This window comes from Chlamydotis macqueenii, chromosome 7 (assembly GCF_036417535.1).
Source record: "Chlamydotis macqueenii isolate bChlMac1 chromosome 7, bChlMac1.mat, whole genome shotgun sequence".
Classification (NCBI taxonomy): Eukaryota; Metazoa; Chordata; class Aves; order Otidiformes; family Otididae; genus Chlamydotis; species Chlamydotis macqueenii.
Genome location: NC_141562.1, coordinates 19511872 through 19533536, shown reverse-complemented (window position 1 = coordinate 19533536; position 21665 = coordinate 19511872). Strand labels below are relative to the sequence as shown.

Genomic DNA, 21665 nt, shown 5'->3' with positions numbered 1-21665 from the left:
GCGATTGGCACTGGTATTTATGTATATTAGCATATATAGTGTTTTCTTCTAGCAAACCCTGGAATTCTGGTGTGGGTTTATTAAGACAAATCCAGTTTAAACGAAAGGAGATTTTAGCTGACTTGTAAGGGAAGCCTTGCGCTTACTGTTGTAAGAAAAACAAGAGGAAGGCGTCCCTCTCTACTTGTAACACCGGCCACCGGCACAGCCCGTGGCAGCGCTCCGGCGGAACGCCGCTGGGCCGCAGCCGTGCTGCCACGCCCCGCCACTCCCGCCGCCCTCGGCTGTGCCTGGTGTCGAGCAGGGCTCCTCTGTGCCCGCGCCGGTTACAAGTCATGAGCCATCTCTCAGTCAAGGGCGTCAGAACCGCGAGGGGGTCGCAGCAGTCGAAGCCATCTCCCATCTGGTTCTTCGTTCCTCTCGCCCGGGAGACAGGGTCCGCACAATGGGCAGAAAGGCCGGTGTGAGCACCCCTCACCCGGCTGGGGGCCCTACGCTGCGGTGGCTGATTTAGGCCCGGCTGGGTGCCCAGGCGAGTTCTCTGCCGGGCCTCTGACTGCCGTAACCGTATGGAAGAGATGGAGCCCCTGTGTCCCGCACCTCTCCCCAGCTGCGGGGCTGGGCCTCGCCTGAGGCCGGGACCCGCCCCACCGCCCGCTCCTCCGCCGCCGACTCCCGCCCTGCCCGGCCTCCGCACGCGGCGCCGCTGCGCCCCCTACCGCCCTGTACGCACGCACGCACGCACGACGCGCGCGGCGGGTCACGTGACGGCGCTCAGCTGACGGGCGGCGCGGCGGATGGCGCCCGCGGGCACGGGGGGAGCGGCGCGGCCTGCGGTCACGGTGAGCGTCGGGCTGGCCTGGGCCTGGGTCGGTGCTGCATGCGGCATTGGCAACGGCCTCTTGGCTCACTGCCCTTCTCCTGCAGATGAACGGAGCCCCGCAGGACGCGGCGGAGCCGGCGCCGGTGTGGGAGCGGCCCTGGTCGCTGGAGGAAATCCGTAAGGGAAGCCAGAGCTGGTCCTTGGCCTCGGACGCCGGGGTGAGCGGTGCGGCCGGGACCTGGGCCTGGGTCTGGAGGGTGAGCGGGCAGCGGCTGCTCCGGCTGCGGCCTCCCGGGCGGCTGGTGCTCCCTGCCCGCTCGGGGCTTGGGTGATGTCGGGCAGGGCCGTGTGCGGGGCGGTGCTGCCGCCCGCCGGCCCGAGCAGCGGCCGGGGCTCGGCCTGCCTGCCTGCCTGCCTGCCTCGGGAAGGGCAGTGTGGGCAGCAGCCCCCCGGGGCCCCGCCGGGCGGAACGCGGGGAGGGCAGTCCCGGTCGGGAGGCTCTCCCGTTGCTTTAACCCTCCAGTCCGGGCGAGAAAACTAAAATGAGGAGTTGACCCAGAAGGAAACGCAGAATGAAGTGGAAACAGAGTACAGTGAGGCTTGGTCCTGGGCGTACGTGAGAGTGCTTTAGTCTAAACTGTGTTTGTGTTGATGCTTAGTTGAAGTGTGTGATCAGCCCTGCCTGTGTCATAAACTGTGCCAAAAGAAAAAGAAGTTGGATGCTGACTATTGCTTTCCTCTGTTCTAAACAGCTTCTACATTTTCTACAAGAGTTTTCACAGCAAACCATTACCAGGACTCATGAAATCAAAAAGCAAGTAGATGGATTGATTAGTGAAACAAAAGCCACAGACTGTCGCCTTCATAATGTCTTCAATGATTTTCTTATGCTATCCAATACACAGTTCATAGAGAATGTGAGTATGTTCTTGTATGGCATCAAGCTTGTAGTTCAAACATTGGTGTTGCCCCTTACTGTAATGTGGAGAAGTGATCTGACTTTTTGGCAAATCTGATGTTAATTTAGAGATGAAGTGGCTTTTAATTGCTTTCTGTTAAATAGTGTCCTAATTCCTTTGTGAGTGATTTACTATCCAGTGTTGACAGATTCCCTTTTGCCTGCTCTAAGGAACCTTCCTTTCTTGTTTATATGTGACATGGAGATCAGAGTTTCGTTTTTAGGACTATGAATGAGTTGGTATCTCTTGGATGTTTTGGTATATCTTTACAGGTGACATGAATGTAGCATTTGGCTACAGTTGGCTGTCTAAATATGAGGAATGTTATACGATGCTGTAAATTTGCTCAGCGGTGTTATTTTATGCTAAAAGCAGTTGATGTTAAAGGTGTTGGATTGCAGACAGTTGTCTTTTACGTTTGGACATGATGAGCATATTTGTTGGTTAATGATCACACTTTATGAATATTGCTGTTTTAGAAAGGTGAAAGCTAGACTTGAAAGCCTGTTACAACATTGTATCACTAGAAGCATGTGTATAATTAAGATGTAGAGCTTTAATAGCCTTTCAGATCTGTGGAGGGTTTTTTAGCACTCTAAGTTTTATTGGGTATTTTGCTTTGATTGGCATTGTTCTCAGCCACGTGTGACTCATCTGAAGCCATAATGCTATTATTGGAAAGATACTGACAGAGGACAAGATGATGGAAATCTGGATTTCTGTAGCGGGGCTTTTTGGTGGAGGCGGGGTCGGGGTGGGGCAGGTTCAGAGTTGCAATGTCTTTTCTGGCCTACCTTTGCTGCTCAGCATAATGACTCTGCTGAGAACCGTTTGTACCAGACGTCTTAAATCTTGGGTGCTTGAAGCTGTTTGTTCCTGAATTTAAGTGCACTGAAATAGGTCCTCATTTCTAGTTCTCAATTTAGTTAATGTGAGAGATCTGTCTCTTCCCAGGGGATAACTGCACCTGTGTTTGAGAGACTTGGATTTAGGTTTGCAGATTCAAGGGAGACTTTTTATTCCCTTGTATCTCCTTGTAGCTGATCCTGTAAAAAAAAAAACGCTAAAAGAGCTGGATGGAAGGGATCATCAGAACAAACTGAAGGCTGAGAAAGGATGTGAACCTTCTCTTTAAGTACAGGAGAAGGGTAAACACTAGAGAAGGAAAGCTACTAAATGACAGAAAACAAAAGGAAAACAGACAGCACATAAGTAAACTTAGGTTCAATTTTGAAGGTTTCTAGAATAGCTTTATGTTAGGGGGGTTAAAACAGTGCTTTTCTAACATATTCAGGTCAATCTGTGAACTGGGTTTAAATGGTCAATTTGTCTTCTAGTACTGCAACGACATTTACAGTTTTGACTTACCTCAGTTGGGTTGAGAGGCTGCCTGACAGTAACTTCAGGATGATGACTTCAATCCGTGAAGGAGGCTAGGAAGATGCTTGGCATCAGCCATGGCTTCATTACACATTAAAAAAAAAAGAAGCCATGTGTAATTAATTACACATTAACAGTGTATTTTATTTTATTGGTGGTGCCCATGGCTTAGTCCCTGCAGCAGTATGTTGTTCTTACTTGAATTAATTTTGCTTGACTTTTTAGAGAGTATATGATGAAGAAGTGGAAGAGTCTATTCGCAAAGCTGACGTTGGAGACAAAACAGAGCAGGTAGTTAACTTAAGCTGCCTTGAGTGCTGGCAGTATGTTTGCAGCTGTTGTCTACCCTCTCATTTTCAAACTTATTTTGAAGACATTTACAGCTTACAAACTCCTTTCTCCTTGAAGTTTGTCTGTTGGATAGTGTATGTCATTCAAACATAAAATTGACAGTAACAGTGGAGGCTACTACAGTGTACGATAATCTGTTAGGGCCTCCACAAGCTCCATGCTGTGTCCAGTAGACAAGACTTATGCGTTGATTTTCAAATGGCTGTGCATGTGTTTTCAGCAAGAGAACTGAGGCCTTGGGCCTTCTTGCTGGATTCAGAGGTAGTGAATTGGGAAAGCAGAATCTGACTGCAGTTCCCAGGGATAAAGACTCAGAGAACTTTTTATACATCTTATAGTCTGGGTATATTGTACCATATATGTTTCCTTGATGGGCTGGGAGCACAAATAAGATAGTCCTGTGTTGCTCTGGATGTTTAGAACATCTCTGTTTCTGGGAGTGATAAAGATGAATCAAGTCATAGAATCATAGAATGCTTAGGGTTGGAAGGGACCTTCAAAGGTCATCTAGTCCAACCCCCCTGCAAGGAGCAGGGACATCCCTGACTAGGTCAGGTTGCTCAGAGCCTCATCCAGCCTGGCCTTGAACGTTTCCAGAGATGGGGCCTCCACCACCTTTCTGGGCAACCTGTTCCAGTGTTCTATAACTCGCATCGTAAAAAATTTTTTCCTAATTTCTAATCTAAATCTACCCCCCTCTATTTTAAAACCATTACCTCTCGTCCTATCGCAACAGGCCCTACTAAACAGCCTTTCCCCATCTTTCTTGTAGGCCCCCTTGAGCAAGCAATAAAAGTTTCTGAATGTCTTTTACATACAGTGAAAAAGCTTTCATTGTACTAATTTGAAGTTAAAATTTTCCCTGTGTGTTGCAGTGAGATTGAGTCTTGAGTAAAATGCGATGAGAATGTGTTGTTTGTGTTACTAAAGGAAAAGACACGGGAACAGAAAGAAGCTGATCTCATCCCCAAAATCCAAGAAGCAGTGAATTATGGGTTGCAAGTTCTGGACAGTGCGTTTGAACAGCTAGACATCAAAGCAGGCAACTCTGACTCAGAAGAGGAAGAAAGTAACGAAAGGGTGGAACTGATACTTGAGCCGAAGGTACAGAGACTTGTTCTTGCTAGGAGTATGGATTTGTATTTGGTTTTGTTGGACTCGCTCTTTGCTTCTGTCAGCAGTTTGTATAAAATTGATATTTGTTACCTAAAAGGAGGATTTGATGATTAAATCTGAAGGAGAAGTGCTCCTTGTTGAGCTATTCCTTGTGTAGCCTGTTGAGTTAGCACTAAGGTATGGAACCCTAAAGGGAGATAGTTTAATGGCAGTGAACTTGGAAAGGGAATCCTTAATTCTAAGTGGAGTGGGACCTTTAAATTTCATGCCTTTTAGGTACAAACTGTATCTTCATAAGTTGTTTTTACTCTCCCAGTAGTTAAGAACCCGAGATGCAGGATTTGGGATAAGACTGATGCCTGCAGGGCTTTGCAAGGATATTCTTCTGTTAGATGACACCTAGAAAACAATTTGGGACCACGCAACTAGAAGTAGCTCCCTTCTTTGACAGTGTTGAAGAGGAGTAAGCCTCAGCTGGCCCACTCAGTTGCATGCTGACTTGAAGCATGTGTCTGGTGGGACTCTCTTTAAACAAGCTTGTATCTTCTTTGAGTGAAAACCAGGGTGTAAGACTTCTATCTTTGTCAGCAATGTAGAGCAGTACCTAGATGTCAGAAAGACCTGATGTTGTCTCTTTCCAGGATCTCTATATTGACAGGCCTTTACCTTACTTGATTGGCTCTCAGCAGTTTATGGAACAAGATGATGTTGGCCTTGGAGATCTCTCTAGTGAAGGTATGTGCTAGCATGACCTTTTATTCCTATGCAAGTAACTTTCCTAATCTGAGACTTCGGTCTGTTTTAACTCACAGCTTGGGTTATACTGTGCAGTGTTCTTGCATGTTTAGATGCACAGTGTAATTAGCTTGGGAAAAAAATGTCCATCATGCTGTAACAACCACTTTTCTGGCATGCAAAGCGATAACTTCTCAGTAACTTGTGCTCTGTGTATTAGAAATGCAAAAAGCAAAAATTTCAGAGCTCTTCCAAACCACTCTCTTTTCCACCTGATTTTTAGTTGTTTTCACAAAGCATTTAAAGTTGCTGTCAGTATGTCTGGTGACTACATTGCTCTGTGTACAGATGTCACGTATGATCTTAACTCTTCTGTTTTAATCTGAAATAGAAGGATCAGTGGATAGTGATCGTGCAAGTGTAATTGACAGTGAAGAGAAGGATGAAGAGGTAAGTAACAAGTGACGGAGTACTAGCTACTTTGCACAAGAATTCATGAGTCCTTGGTTGTGTGTGAGGCCATTAGCTACCTTGCTTTTTCAAGTGGGGTCTCAAGATAACATTGCACAATGTATATTCCCTATGTTGGTTGTGGTAAATGTGTTTTTGTTATTATTCTTGTGCAGTAGTTTTCTCTGCAGCTTTTCAGAGGCGCAATAAAGTGGTATTGGCTCTAACTGCTATTATAGTAGAATATTTCAAATTAAAGTGTTCTATTCCAGCCTGACTTCACTTTGTGAAGCAAATCAGATTCTTATCAAGAATTCCATTTATGGAGAACAAATTGTTACAAAATTACAGTTACAAAGAATGGGATGGAGACTAACAGGAGCAAGTTTAAAGTTTAACTAGATGTCAGTAATACACCTCCAGACTTTGCCTCATAAATCTACTGCATTGGACTATCAGTTTCTGATACATTTTGCCTGCCTTGGCTGGGATGTCTCTGCTTTGTAACTCCTTTTTTCCTGAGGAGTTTGCTTTTGGTATCTTTACTCAATTAAATCACTTTTGAGTTACTCCAGTGCACTGTCAGATGAAGATTTGCTGCCTTTGCTAAATTAATGACTTTCTAGTGAGCTCTGTTCATAAACATGGTCAACAATTGGGGAAATAATTCCTTGGTGAGGAGGTTTGGAAGTCCAGACGTAAGCAAGTCCAGAGCTTCTGAGCCCTCTCTTGACCAGTGGACAGAAATATTGTGTGATACTTGTCTGTTGTGTTCCAGGAATCGGATGATGAATTTGGAAATCCTAGTGAAGATGACCAAAAGATGGTACGATTACACACCCTGGTACAACCTGAAAGACTTTCTATTGTGACACAGTGAGAATGCAAGAAAGAGGAGATAAGAGCTCTAGAGGATTCACTGCTAAAAACTTTAGTTAAGCTTGATTTGTATAACTGTGTATGGGAAGGTTGTCCTGGCCAGGTGGCACTGTGTTGTGAAATTGAACCTGGGCTGGGCTTAAAGACATGCTTGCAAGCCATCATTACGTGCAAAGCATATGTGAGATGGCATTGCCTGATGTGTGTTTTCCTCAGGAATAACTTTGGAGTCATGAGAGTTCAAAGAATCAGGAAAACAATGCTCCTGTAGGATTATTTGGTTTGTCATTAAAATTTTAAACTTGCTATGCAGGAAGTAAAGAACAGTGCAGTTTGAGTATGACATGAAATCAAAGATGTGAACAGTATTAAATATTTGAAAAGTATATCCCTTTGGATAACAAAATGAAGAGGGAAAATAAATGTTTAGATTGAAAAATTCAAGCCTGACTTTAGTCATTGGTACTGGGTGTTAGAAGGAGAAGGAATCTTACCTATGTTTAGATGTGCCACTGCAAAAGACATTTAAGCTGGGGATGCTCAGTCTGAAATTATTTAGTACCAAAAGAACAAGTTTCAAAAATAAATTCTTTTAAAATCTATGTATTGCTAAAACGATCTTACATTAATCTGTATTGACCTTCATAGGCATGCCTAATGTATTTTAAGATGAGCAAGTATCTTTGGGTTGTTCATGATTTAGTTCACTTCTGGGCCCTTGTCCATGCCATCCCCCAGCTCACAATTAACTTAATCTTTTTCATGCTCTTTTTCTTATTGACGTGACTGAAGCCAAGATGTGGGCATGTATTGTCTGTCATTCTGCTGTCTGCCTTGGTAATAGCTCAATATAATGCTAGCTGATCAGAATGTTCCTGAGTTAAGGCTAAATATTGGGTCTTTAGCGGAGAAGAGTTTGTAAACTAAGGGAAGTAGCACAGCCAAAGCAGTTCAGGCTTGTACATCATAGCGCTATGCTCCTTGTGAGGAGAGCCTTACTGTCCTCAGTTGCATCTCTGGTCTGGAAATGTTTGGTGACACAGTGCAGGGGTATACTAGAGAATGCAGCAACTTGCTTGGAGCTAGAGGCACCCCCTCCTTACCTCTCAAAAGCTGTGAAGTACCCCAAACCTGTTGAATGTTTCCTTCCTTTCAGTAAGTTTGCTTTAAATATTTTATCTAACCAGATGTAGCTCTGTGCTTGTTTTGTTTGTCAACTTCAGGAGAACGTAACAGGGTATTGTTTTATAGAGGACAGCACAGATGAGTGATGAAGATGATGATGATGGCTGTGATCTCTTTGACTCTGAAAAAGAGGAGGACGAGGATGGAGACTTAGATGGAAGCGCAAGGCCTGTAAGTAATTGTTGTCTCCCTAGAGAGAGAGATTTGACTTCCCTTATGAAAAATCCATCCTTACAGGGATAATAATGGTAGCTCTCAGTTACCTAGGATGGGATCCTGTAGAGAGAGTCTGTAAAACTCCTGAATGGCCTTTCAACACGGTTGTTCAGGTTTTACCCCTTTAAACTAGGGGACTCTGCATCCTAAGATGGCATCAAAGCTGTCTTTGAAGGTCATTAAGAAATTACTTCTTGTATTTGTGTGTGGTAAATGTTTCTTGCTTGTCCTGCTCCCAAAATGAGGTGACATTAAAAAATATGTGATTATAAGGGACTAGAAATGGCTTTTTTTCTCTTAATGCACACATAATCTCTTAATTACTTTCTTAATAGAAAGCTGCATTGCCTCTTCTGAGGGCTTCAATCAGAGTCTTGATAGGATGTTGTACAAGTGAGACTGTAGAATACAGTGTTTATAATTGCAATTGCATCAAGTTGGAAACTGGATTGTATATAAGGAATATGCTGTTATTTGTCCCTACTTCTCAGAAAAAGAACAGGCCAACATCATTTGCAGATGAGCTGGCAGCCCGAATCAAAGGAGAAGTACCAGTCAAACAGGACGAAGAGCGTTCATGTAAGTTAACTCTTCAGCTTTGATAAGCACTTGTGAGATAGTGGGGTCTCGTGAGAGAGTTGATCAGGAGAGATTCTGTGTACTAGGCATTTCACAGATCTGTTATTTGAATATTTATTAGCTGAAAGCCCAGCAAGACAAATTAAAGACACTATTTTGTGTTCTGAGAAACTTTTTGGCCATAACTTACAGGAATTAATTGTAATCCACTGAGTGTTATAGTGGAAAACATATTGCTTGCAGGTGAGACAGGTCACTCCCCAAGCACACATATTGAAAAGGTTTTCTCTCCAATGTGATTCTCCTTCTGCTTGTAAAATGATGTATTTGAGCATGTGTTCTTCCACCTGTGTCAGGTTAAGTATATGGAAGCCACTGGTCACTGAAGTCTTTATGTGAGCTTTACAGCAGAAAACCTGTAAAGGAGTAGATTTGTGTTTTCATGGGGTGTAGGTTATTTGTTTTTCCTCTTTGTGGCTTAAGTATGCTGCATTTTGAGGAACTCTTCCTTGGTACTGTTTTACTAAATACTGCATTTACTTTTGCATCGCTTTCAAAGGGGGAGACCTCTCTCAAGTAGTTATTCTTGCAGCGAAGCAGCAGTTGAAAATAGCTGACTGCATTTGAGGTGGCAAGTGCTTGTGAGCCTGCTTTTGACCTGTAATTCTGAGAGAATGAACAGACAAGAACGGTGTTTGTATGTGTTTGTGTGGTTCAAACAATCAAGCTAGGTCTGTGGATATCCGAGTATAAAGCCTACCAGCTTACTTTGTTCAGTAACAGGGCAATCTGTTAATTGAAGTAACCTTGAGATGATAAGGCCAGAGGGAATAAAACTCCAGCTTTGCCTTAAGTAACTGAATCAAAGATAATACATTTGGAGCCCTTTGAGATGCTCAAAGGTTCTGTGCGCGCTGCGCGGGATCTGCACCATCTGGAATGCTGTGTTGGTCTCTGGCATCTCAGCTGACACTAGTTGGTGTGTAGGCGACTTTGTTGAACCCACAGTGTCTGGCAGAATTATGCTATTACAACTTTAGGTGCCAATTTTAGAACCTGTCCTTCATAGAATTGGTTCAGTGGACTGATTCGTATGAAAATGTATAGGTCAGCTTTGTTAGATTTTTTTTTAAGGTTCTCTTTATCATAGATTGATCACAGGCTACAAGTAAAGATTGACTATTTTATTTATGTTTGACATTTTCTTCTTAAAGCCCTATCACCAGAGACCAAAACAAGGAAAGCCCTTAAAGAGAAGAAAGAAGTGAGAGTTCCATCGGATGGTAGGATTTCCTCCTCTCTTGTTTTTGAATTGTGGGCTGGAATGTAAGACAACGCTTAGGAAATTTGCATCTTCTCTAGAAACTGGGTGGGATATGAGTGAGCATCCTTCAAGGTGAGTGTGTACACAAGTCTGGGTTGTGATGTGGATCTTAAAGAAGGCTAGAAGCAGGCTTAGTGAGAGTTCCTTCTTAAATGTGGTCTTGTGGAGCAACCGTATACAACCCAGTCTGACTTACGGTATAAACATGTGTCATGTTTATGAGGGACGGGATGGAATCAAACCAGTTTTTATTTTGGCTGTCTCTTTAATTTCCTTTCCTGAAACTTTGCTCTTGTGCTTTCTAGATGAAGATGATGATATCTTCAGGCCTCCTAAGTTGACTGATGAAGACTTCACACCCTTTGGGACTAGGGGTGGCCTCTTCAGTGGTGGAACAGGTCTCTTTGATGATGAAGAGGTGAGAATGCTGGAGAGGATAGAAATGAAGTGTATGTGTCCCCCTTTTAAAAAAAAAAAAAAAAAAAAAAGATCCCAGCAAATTCTCACATCTGGAAGGCAGGGAGGGGAAAGAGTTTTGTTGCTTGGTAACATTCAAGTGTAGTGGAACAGTGTAACTTTCCAGTGGAGAAAGAGAAAGCCCTCTCTTCTGCAGTAGTGCTTCTAGAGATGCGAGTGTGCTCCTATGATTACATTAGACAGGTTCTAATTCCAGCAGACCTTACTCAGCACCTACCTCACTTTTATCTGTGGAGACAGACCAAATGCAGTACTGCTTGTTTACTTTAAAACAAAAAAATTCTATTAAAATGGCTGTGAGAATACTGAATTTTGTAATTTTCTCTTTCTCTCTGGGTGTGGGAGAAGTTTGAGAGGAAAGAGAACATGATGTCCTTTCCATTTTATCTTTCACAAACCAGATCTGGACAGTGATACTGTTGGGTTTCTCTGTGCTGTTAAAAGTTCCCTATTGCAATTATGTTATGTTCTTTCATCTAGTTATTGTACAATTCCTGGGTTACCTGCACTGGCAAGAAAAGTTCACCCGAAGCTCACACTTGTGCTATGTATCTGTAGCCAACTTGATGAAAGAATAGCACAAAGTGTATTTCTGACCTTATTTTAGCATCGTTTGTGCATGTGAAGGGGGAGAGAAACCAAATATCAGGAATACATAAGATTTAAGAATCTTAACAGTGCAGCTGTGTAAAACAAATGATTGTCTCTGATTTTATCATGCAGCTAATGTTGGTAACAGTGAAGCATAATCCAGAATAGTAGCCAGACTGTTGCCTTTGCAGGATGATGTGTTCCTCTTTGCAACTAGAATGAAAGTCAAGTGTCCTTGGAGCTGAGGAAGCTATTAGACTGAAATCTGGAAGGAGACCTCATGTATAGCTGACCTCAAACTTACCATGCCAATCTGCTAGAATATAGCCAACAAGCACCAGACGGGGCATGGTGTGAAGAGAAGAGGATAGTTTTAAGCAGTGCTTTCCACTCAAAGGCAGCCTTTATTGAAAAAATATTAATGTGCTTTCTTTTTAAGTAGCAGCCAACAGCCTTAAAAAAATAATAATTAAAAAATATCCGATAGTGCAAGCCAGCTTTGTGTCAGTGCAAATTCAGATGAAACTACCATTAGTGCCTCTTGGTTACTTATTGCCAAGACTACTTTCCTTATCCTATAGACACAGGACAGCCAAACAGATTTGTCTGTGATTGTTGTCTGCCTGCATACACTTGTTCTTGGTTTTCTGTAACCAAGCTAATTAGCACTGAAAGCTAATCATCTAGGAAGGGTAACTTAACCTTCACTTCATTGGACAATGGTGGAGACCTTATTGTACCAGAAGGCAGCCATAGTAGGTCAACAGGCAAACAGTAACTGACAACTGTGCAATAACTCACTGACATTCCTGCTGCAGCCCTGCGCTCCCCTGCTCTTTTGTAAGTATTACTGCCTTCATTCCACAAAGCTTTATACAAAGACCATGCATTTTGTGTCTCCAGGGAGACAACCTCTAGTACCTGACTTCCTGCAAGAGGGAGGCTTTCATGAAGTTAAGTGGTCAGCACTTACAAGATCTGGAGGCTTCCTGGAAGTCTAGGCTGTGATCTCAGGAAGGATTGGCACAGGGCAACTGCAGCCTGGACACAAGGACTTTTGTGGGAGTGTCAGTGCTTGTGAACTATAATGCTTTCTGCACCATACTGGTGTCTTAGAGTCTTCTTAGCGACAATATAAGTCATTCATCTTAACCACATGAAGTTCAGGGGTATTTTTATGCTTGTCCTGACCTGAATTCATCCTTCAAACCTTACTGTATAAGCTTCAATAGGAAAAAATAGAAGGGTGTAATTGGTACCTAAACAGCTGTAGATCAGTGTAAGCGCTTGAAGATGTGCGAATAAACAGCCATTTCTTCTCTGTGGTAAACAGACTGATAGTCAATGTAAACTAAGTTTTAGAAAACACAAAGCTACTCTTCTGAATGTATCCGCTTAAGTTAACGCTTAAGTGCATAAGTTTAAGTCTGTATGTGCAGACATCCTTTTGAGAAGGGAGTGGTGTTACCTCCTTTGTCTTGGCTTAGAAGTGGATATTCTACATGGAAAAATCAGCAGCTGTCTTTTGTTACAAAAAACAAATTCATCACTTCTCCCCCTTTGCATTTTCATCTACAATCAGAGTGATCTTTTTGCTGGAGCACCAAAAGGAGAAGAACCAAAAGAGGGAGAGGAGCGAGTCCCAGTAAGTGAAGGTAAGAACCAATTGTTGCTTCCTGTAGTCCTGTCTATGCTGTGGTTTATCACCACTAGCAGCTAGACTGTTTTGTTTCCAAACTAGAAAGTCTAGGGTAGCAATTGTTGGCAAGTCTCTTCTCCAGTCTTAACAGAGAACAGCTGTGTTTTCCTTGAATTTTAAATATGTATGTTCGCTATGATCTCTTACACACACCTACTCTCCTGGAGCTGAAAGGATGTCCTTACTGATGTTGGCAGAGCTCTCTGTATGCACTGGGTTCCTGCTGCTGAAAAGTACTTTGCAGGATCCAGCTGTGGTTTTAAGTAAAGATTCTTTCTTGCAGATTAATGCCTGTCTGAGTTTCTCATTAGCTGCATATCTAGACCTGTAAGGAATCTGAGCACACATTCTGTACTGCAGCAGCTTTTATTGAAGCATTGCATTTGATGAATTTTCAGATATGGGTTGGGAGGCTAAGCCATTTTGTTTTGAGTGTGTTGTATTGAAGTGGTTTTGAGTGTGTGAATGTGAACTCTTGTAAATATGCTATGTGTAAATGTATATCGTGTTTATAAGCTTCAGTTTAGTAGAGCTGTTTTGTGGAATTTTAATGGAGCAAAAGTAGTTAGACTGTTATATATATCTGCAAAAAAACCCCTGGAAGTTCAAGGAGAATATCTAAAGATTCTGAGCTGTTGAGTAAAAAAAATGGAGCTCAGAAGACGTCTCAGATTCCTATTTCTATGGTAGAGTTCTGAAGGCTTTGACAACATAAAACGAGTGCATCCATTTGTATTGTACTTCCTATGATTTCAGTGTCCTCTACAAAGTCCTTAAAGAAAGTTCCTGCAGGTGCAGTATCTCTGTTCCCAGGTATGATTCATTGAATAGCAAATTGCTTCATGCACAAAATGCTCTTTTCTTTTAAACCTACTGGGGGGGTTTTAAAGAAGAAAACTATTGAAATAAAGCAGCACTGCATTGCTTGCTCATGTGCTTAATGACAAATACAGGTGCTTCTACCATGCTAAGCCTAAACTGCAGCATGCTTTATGGATAATGAAGATTCTGTAGGAGCTCTGGAGATTGATATCATTGATGGCAGATAATAGCAGCTGTCAGCTTCAGGTGTTGTGCTATGCCCTTTTAAGGATGTGTATTATTTTAACTGATATTATACAGTTTAATTCTGAAGTGCATGCAGTCACACCTTCTCTGTATAGTCTGAAAAGGAAATGCATTTTGATCTTTCAGATATAATCATAGGTTAGCAGAACAGTTTAAACATCAAGTTCCTGTATTTTTGTGGTAAATAAGACCAATCTTGTTTCTCTGGTTTTGATTAGGAGAATCTGCATACATGGGGAAGGATCAGATCAGATCTGTAACTTGGAGCTAGAAAAACAAGAATTGTACTAAGATCTCTTTTCCATATTAGACTTCAAGCTAAGCAATGAAAAGAAACATATGTCACCAGTCTCTTGGAATCAACTGACTTTGATTTCTGTCTCTGTGTAGGGTCTTCACCTGATTGAGTTACCTTAATTTTAAGTATTCCTCTTTATTAAGAAAGGCCTATTTTAAGACTATAGCTTCAGTTAACTGAGCCCTGAATTAGCATGATTTTTAGAGCAGGATGTATACAAATACAGCCTTTTTACTCTATGAGCAAAGAAATACATCAGCAATGGTCATTCTGTATAATTATAAGACTAGATAGCAAAGTTTAAAACAGCAGATTGAGTTTTTCTTTATCCTTCACTCTTTCTTGGAGATACTGTTGCATAAGCAGTGAACTTCTCATCATTCTAACAATATCCTGTTCTAGTTCATCGGGAATTAAGTTATATATAGCATTTATTCAAACTGTTCAGTTGCTCCCTCTCAGTAAGTTTTAGACAGGCTAAAGTCACCAGAGAAAAACCAAGACTGAGGTTTCTTTGCTATTAAAAATACCACTGAACAGTTTGTTTAATAATTAACCAAACTTTGTGGCTGTATTTCTGTCAATCCTGTGGCACTTTCTAATGGCACGATACACTTTTAAAATAATAAGTTGCTGTTGTGCTGGTCAAAATTCATGCCATCTGTTTACTTTTAACCAGTTGTTCTGCTTTCTGCCAATCTTTCAGTTAAAGTATCTTTAGGAATCTTGAGACCAAACTCAGCCTCATACTTTTGTACTGCTAGTGGTCTTGCATGATGAGTGCAACTTCTTGGGAGAACAGAGTCACCTATCCTTCCCTCTCCTCAAGCACCTTACCACTTTTATTTGTCCACAGTGCTGTGGCTTGCTAATTAGTAAAGTAGAATTCTCATTTAGGAAGTCCATAGGGACGACAGTGTGGGACTGCTGGGTCTTCTTGCTTTAACATGGAACCTGGCTGCTGTTCCTAGCGGAGATGAGCACGTTTGAGGAAGAAGTGATTGCAGTGAGAGTGAGGGGCCATCTATATCTGTGACTTGGGTTTATCAGGAAGTTTCTAGCTAATGCTTTTGATGTGGCATTGTTGAAGGAGTGCATTAAAAGTTACTATGTTGGAAACTGCCTGACCCCACTTCCTATGGCACAAGTTCAGTGTTTTGATTTGGTTTGTTTGTTTTTTTCTCCCCCCCTCCCCATTTGACCTGCAGGAGGAAGTGATGTGTTTAGTTCCACTGTAATTATGGAAAAAGACAAGAAACCTGCAGCACAGAGCACAGAGAAAACTCATAAACAGCCTGGGAAAGTTGTTCTGTTTGATGATGATGATGATGACGACTTCTTCCTGGGAGCAACTAAAAAGCTTCCAGATTCAGGTACCAATGAGTTACAAAATTCAAACCTGTATCACTATTACTTCTGCTGGGGTTTTGTTTTTTTTTTGTTGTAGTTGTTGTCACTGGCATTTCTTTTGCTCAGAGTGGTGTGGGACCATACAGCATTTGTTTATGCTGTCCACTGACTTTCCTTCCTTAGGATGCTCCTTCTACTGCTAGGGCAGTATGTAGACTTGACTCAGGGAAATGGTACAGTCTTTATTCACATAATCTTGAGTCTTTGTGCCCAACACTCCCTATTGGCAGTCTCTAGGCCTTTAGGAGTGCCAAGCTAACGCAAAACACTGCCTTTAGATGTGCCAACTGACTCTACCCCAGTGCTTGTTGACTACACTCTCTGTCACCAGTGCTTTCAGTGTTTCACTTTGAGAGCTTGTCTAGCTTTTTCTATTAAAGAGTCCTGATGCTGGTAATCTTTAAAAAGGCAGCGTGGTATCTTCTGAGACTCTGGTGTCTTCTCTTGTTCAGTAGTGACTGTTCTGTTCTCTTCATTCCCTGTTTATTTTGCTCTTAATGCAGTCAAGTCCACAGCTGACCTCTTTGATGATGATGAAGAAGGTGACTTATTCAAGGAAAAATCTGCCATTCCTTCTGTGGTTGCTGGCACAGCTAAAGAAACAGAAAGCCGTAGGGAGACAGTAATGGAAAACAAGGTAATGGCATGTAAATGGATCGTATGGCTAAGATTTTAGGAAAAAGTTATTACTGCAGCTGAAGTAGTCTTTCCATGTACAGCACTATGGAAGTGCCATATTTGTGAAACATAACTAGGTCCTTAGGGTCTTCCACGACCTGAGTGCTTCTGGGGTCCTTAAATGCCTTTTGCCTCTCAAACTTTGGCTTTATCTGAGACAGGGTTTTTTTTGTGTGGGCAGTGTTTGGAAGAATCTTATTAAGGCAGGATTGAAATGAGAGCAAAATGAGAAACCTCTGATAAATGTTTATGAAGTTCATGGCTGAAATGAAACCAGCCTAACTTAAGAACCTTTGGTGTCACAGTTTTGTGCTGTGACAACTGTGTTTGCACTTATACCAACTACTGATAGCAACTTAACTGGTAACCCATTGCTTGTATATATTGTGAGAGAGTCACAGTTCTACCTAAACATATACAATACTTGAAGCATTAAAGCTGGTTTTCAGCTGAAAACTTAAGTTGTATAAAGCTCTAAATGGTGTCCTGAGGACACATGTACAGACCTATGAGAGCCTCCTAATGCCCACTCAAAGAATAATAATGCTCTTTGTTTCTGTGGCAGAGACTGTATATATTCATTTTATACATATTCCCTGTCCAAGGAGTATTTGCACATAATGAGCTACAGTAAGAAGCATATGGTGCTGGGGATGTCTAATGCAATTGCTGTAGGACCTTCTCCATACTGCCTTATGAGAAGCATCTGAGCACAGGGGCCAAAGCCAGTTTCTGTTTCTGGTGCTGGGCAAGAGTATCCATGGTCAATGGAGTGGGAATGGTGGTGGGAGGTCATCCAATGCTGTTGCTCTGATCTCATAGCACTTGTCTTTTCTGGAGGAGAGTAAGAGAACTGATTCAGCAGCACTGCTCCTGCTCTGTCAGGAAGTGAGGGCTGTTTTATACTCCAAGCTTGCTGACAGTAGTCTCAGGTCTGGAATAGTTCTGAGTTTAACGGCAATAGAGCTGGTGGCAGGCTGGGGCTGTGCTAATACAGGAAATGGTGGCTGGCACAAATTGCCCTCTTCCTTTACGAGACACAGCTTGTCAAAAGAAGCATTTTCGTTTAACGCATAAGGGGGCCTGGCATAAGTTGCTGCATACATTTCTCTGCTGAGAAGGATGGTGGTGGGAAGGGAAGCCTCTGGTAATACCTGCAAGGCACTTGTGCATAGCTCTGCCTGCATGAGGAACTCACTCAGCACATGAGTTTTGGACTTCGGCCCATGGGTAAAAAGCTTGTATTCTAGCCCTTCAACTGCTGGAATGCTGCCAGCAGCATGCCTTTTAGAAAGGGTCATATGATGTGCCTGTCTGTACTGAATCTAAATGGGTGCTCATGCAGTGTCTTTGTTTGTCCTAAAGAGTCAACCATCTTTAGATGATGACTTCAAGCCTTTATCTGAAACGCCTCCAAAAAAACAGAGGGGCCTCTTCTCCGATGAGGAAGATTCTGAAGTGAGTATCTCTTTAATAAATCCCTATGGAAATCCTTGGGTTCTGAGTCACCCTGGCTTCAGTTTACTCATAGCTGGGGACTCATTTATCTGTAGGACTGGGAACTCTGACATCCATGCATCTACTCCCAGCCCTTCTGAAAGTTCCTTCTTGCTCCAAGAGTGAAATCTCTGGGAACATTTTTCCTATCTTCAGAGGATTAAACTTGTGTGGTACGCACAGGCATAAATTGAAAGCCTTAGAGGGGAAAGATCAGCAAATCAAGAGCAAGAATCGTGAAAGACTGCATATGTTTAATCTTGTGTCCTTGGCTTCCAGCTAGCAATTAATCTGTAAAGCTGAGGGAAATCCCCGTTGAGTTGCAGGTGATTGGTACATCTGAGTAAGACAATCTTTCCCTGTTTCATAGACACACTAAACGCTTTTTTTGAAAAGAAAAGCATTAATTCCTCAGGGGTCCATATTAGGACCAGCCTCGTTTAACATCTTTGTCAGCATCATGGACAGTGGGATAGAGCGCGCTGTCAGCAAGTTCGTTGATGACACCAAGCTGTGTGGTACAATCAACACGCTGGAGGGAGGGATGCCATCCAGAGGGACCTTAACAGGCTAGAGAGATGGACCTCATGAGGTTCAGCAAGGCCAAATGCAAGGTCCTGGACAGGGGTCAGGGCAATCCCAAGCACAAAGACAGGCTGGGCAGAGAATGGATTGAGACCAGCCCTGAGGAGAGGGACTTGGGAGTGCTGGTAGATGAGAAGCTCAGCATGAGCCAGCAATTCGCCCTTGCGGCCCAGAAGGCCAACCGCATCCTGGGCTGCATCAAGAGGAGTGTGGCCAGCAGGTCGAGGGAGGTGATTCTGCCCCTCTACTCTGCTCTGGTGAGACCCCTCCTGGAGTACTGTGACCAGCTCTGGGGCCCCCAACATAAGAAGGATGTGGACCTGTTGGAGCGAGTCCAGAGGAGGGCCATGAAGATGATCGGGGGCTGGAGCATCTCTCCTATGAGGACAGGCTGAGAGAGTTGAGGCTGTTCAGCCTGGAGAAGGCTCTGGGGAGACCTTATAGCGGTCTTCCAGTACCTCAAGGGGGCTTATAAGAAAGCTGCGGAGAAACTCTTCAGCAGGACCTGTTGTGATAGGACAAGGGGTAACGGTTTTAAAATAGAAGGAAGCAGATTCAGACTGGATATAAGGAAAAATTTTTTTACAGTGAGGGTGATGGACCACTGGAACAGGTTGCCCAGAGAGGTTGTAGGTGCCCCATCCCTGGAAACGTTCAAGGCCAGGTTGGACAAGGCTCTGACCAACCTGATCTACTTGGAGATGTCCCTGCTTCTTGCAGGGGGGTTGGACTAGATGACCTTTAAATGTCCCTTCCAACCCCAAATATTCTATGAATGTCCCATTTAGAGTTCTTAAACATATAGCATTGCTTTGCAAAGTGATGTTTCTTTGGTTTGCACAGGACTTGTTTTCATCAAGTAAAACTGTGAAGTCCAAAGCTACGTCTCTCCCCACTAGCAAGTCTGTGAAAAAAGCTCCACTTTCCTTGTTTGATGATGATGAAGAGGTAAGTACCACTTCCTGATATTGCCTGTGTATGGGAACTCTCCTGCACAGCCTGTTGCAAATGCAGCAGGAAATATTCAGAAGTTTACGACAATAAGCTTGTAAATGGAGCACTAAATTAGAGCGCTAAATTGATCTTGCATTGTGTAGCAGTTCTGAGCATGAGGACAGCATTATGGAGAATAGTAGCAGGGACTTTTGTGAGTTGTTGGTGTCTTTTTAGTATTTTGCAGTCAGTGCATATCATCTCTGGACGTAAACACGAAGGATGCTATCCCTCTGATTGATAGGACTAGAGAACACTGAGCAATAGAACAGATGTGAGCATCAAGAATTTTTTTTTATCCTGGCCTGTGGTACTTAGCCACATGGATGACTTCTTGCTTCTCTTTTGTCATGGCTGGTGAAATCCTTTTACCTTGCTTTTCAGTGTCTAAGAGTTGTGGCTGCTAGTGTAGAAACTAAGATCAGAGCACAGTTTGTGCAAGAAACTTAACAAAATTCAATTAGTGTATTCTTTTCTTATCTTTTCTTACCCTCTTCTCCCTCCCACGTACTCTCCAAAGAGCTTTGAGCTCCAGGCCTGCAGCCTTCACGGCGAGTTAATTTACCCTGTAGTCTTAATCTGAGGCACATAGGAGGCCTGCTCAGAGCTGTAAGATAGGAGACTTCTGCAAACTCAAGAGAAGGATTTCCTGTTCAAGAGGGGGCTACTTCCAGCTCAGCTTTATGAATAGGGGCTGTTCAGAAGCCACTATCAGGATAGTGAAATGTTTTGTGGTAAGGTCTCTGGTATCTACCATGAAGGTTGTGTTATGGAACTGAAGTTCAAGTTGAGTGGAAAAAAGCATGAATAAGTGTTAGGTGATGAAGTCAGCATGTGCTTTTGTATATTCTGATACCTATATAATAATCTGCATGAGTGTCTTCAGGTGAAAAGTCTTGGTTCTTGCCCAGTGGTAGTGGTTCAGCTTGCGTATTGCCTCTCCTCTCAGAATAGGATTCATGTTCTATTTCATTATGTGGAGGGAGAAAGTGTCCCGCTGTATTAGCTGCTGTGCAACAGAATTACTGTGTGGTGGGTTTTGGCTGCGGGTCAAGCTTTATGGTGAAGAATCTAAGGGCCAAAACCAGGCTGCATGGTTACAAGTTTCTGGTCTATCAAATACTGTGTGCATAGAATTTGCTGTACCAGAATACCGTATCACACTTGAAACTCTGCAAAAAGGGTTCACAAAACACCATTTCTCTATCCCACTCGTCGGGGAAATGAATAGCAACAGTGTATTGCAGGTTGATGACTTCTCAGTGAGCTTTTCGTTGTGGCTTTGGCTTTTGATTTCTTTTTTAAATGTATATTTTTTTAAATTTTATTTTAAGGATCTCTTTGGTGCGATACCTGCCAAGAAGCAACAGGAAAAGTCCTCAGAAGAGAAAGCAAAACAGTCAGAGCCATTCAAGAAAGCCTCCAGCTTATTGTTCAGCAGTGATGAGGAGGTACTGAGGAGTAAAATTTGTTTGAAAGGAGTTACTGTGCTTTATGCTGGGCAACATATAAAATTGTTGAGATGGGAACCACAGTCCAACTCTGCTGTGTCCACATGCCATGCCTATTGCAATCCTGTGACTTTGTTTGCATCTGAGGAAGCTGTCTGATTCTTGGGTCAAATTATGTCAGGATCTAGGAGTCCAAGTTAGATGGAAGAGAAAATCAGTATTTTCAATGTAATTTATAGAAAGATTGATTGCAAATGGAGGCTACTGGCAATAAATTTGACTTTAAAATATTAAAAGGGAAAAATAAGTTTCTCTTACTGCTTTAATTTCTATAAGAAAAGTTTAGCAGTTCTAGATAAACATGCGGTGAGTTTTTCTTTGCTTTGGATTTTTGGGGTGGGAGTTTTTTGTGTGTGGTGGTGTTTGGTGGGGTTTTTGATTTCTTGTGTTTTGCTGATGTGTTGGGTTTTTTTTTTTTGCTTTGTTTTGTGTTTTTTTTTTTTAATCTAGGGATGGGAAAAGTGAAACATAAATGACTAGGCTTCTCAAAGAGCAACCTTCTTCTAGGGATGGATTAGGTGTTGTCTTGCATCTTAAATGAAAGCCAGAGACACTAAGTAAATTAAAAACTTATGTGTGGAAATACTCTGAATTAACTCACATGAATAGGATCCAGACTCCTCTTAGCCCTCCCATACCCCAAAATTACTCTTTTGCATAGACTTGATTTTTATTACCTGTCCTGTAATTGCTTGTTTAGTGGATACTAGTAGTATCTTTAGATGCATTTTTATCTTAATGTAGAATAAACCAAGTTCATACTTCAACATGCCTGTAGTCCCTTTCAGAAAGGGGATGAACAGAGGTGAGGAACAGAGGAAACCACTTGAAATGCTGGGAATAAGAAAAAACACAAGCCAG

The 21665-nt window shown here is 42.6% G+C and overlaps 1 protein-coding gene across 3 annotated transcripts in view; it reads left to right on the top strand.

Moving 5' to 3' along the window:
* The first annotated feature begins 792 nt into the window (after positions 1-792).
* LOC104484289 (WASH complex subunit 2A-like) overlaps positions 793-21665 on the top strand; it is a 38459-nt gene continuing 17586 nt past the window's right edge. For all 3 annotated transcript variants that reach the window (XM_086751656.1, XM_086751655.1, XM_086751657.1), the window contains exons 1-19: positions 793-842; positions 928-1041; positions 1576-1740; positions 3388-3453; positions 4444-4617; positions 5271-5364; positions 5756-5814; positions 6593-6640; positions 7945-8049; positions 8586-8673; positions 9888-9956; positions 10303-10415; positions 12648-12720; positions 13521-13577; positions 15339-15503; positions 16044-16177; positions 17584-17676; positions 19144-19248; positions 20628-20744. In XM_086751656.1, the coding sequence (XP_086607782.1) occupies positions 798-842; positions 928-1041; positions 1576-1740; positions 3388-3453; positions 4444-4617; positions 5271-5364; positions 5756-5814; positions 6593-6640; positions 7945-8049; positions 8586-8673; positions 9888-9956; positions 10303-10415; positions 12648-12720; positions 13521-13577; positions 15339-15503; positions 16044-16177; positions 17584-17676; positions 19144-19248; positions 20628-20744 (1884 nt within the window). In that variant the 5' untranslated portion in view covers positions 793-797. The remainder of the gene's footprint in view (positions 843-927; positions 1042-1575; positions 1741-3387; positions 3454-4443; positions 4618-5270; positions 5365-5755; positions 5815-6592; positions 6641-7944; positions 8050-8585; positions 8674-9887; positions 9957-10302; positions 10416-12647; positions 12721-13520; positions 13578-15338; positions 15504-16043; positions 16178-17583; positions 17677-19143; positions 19249-20627; positions 20745-21665) is intronic.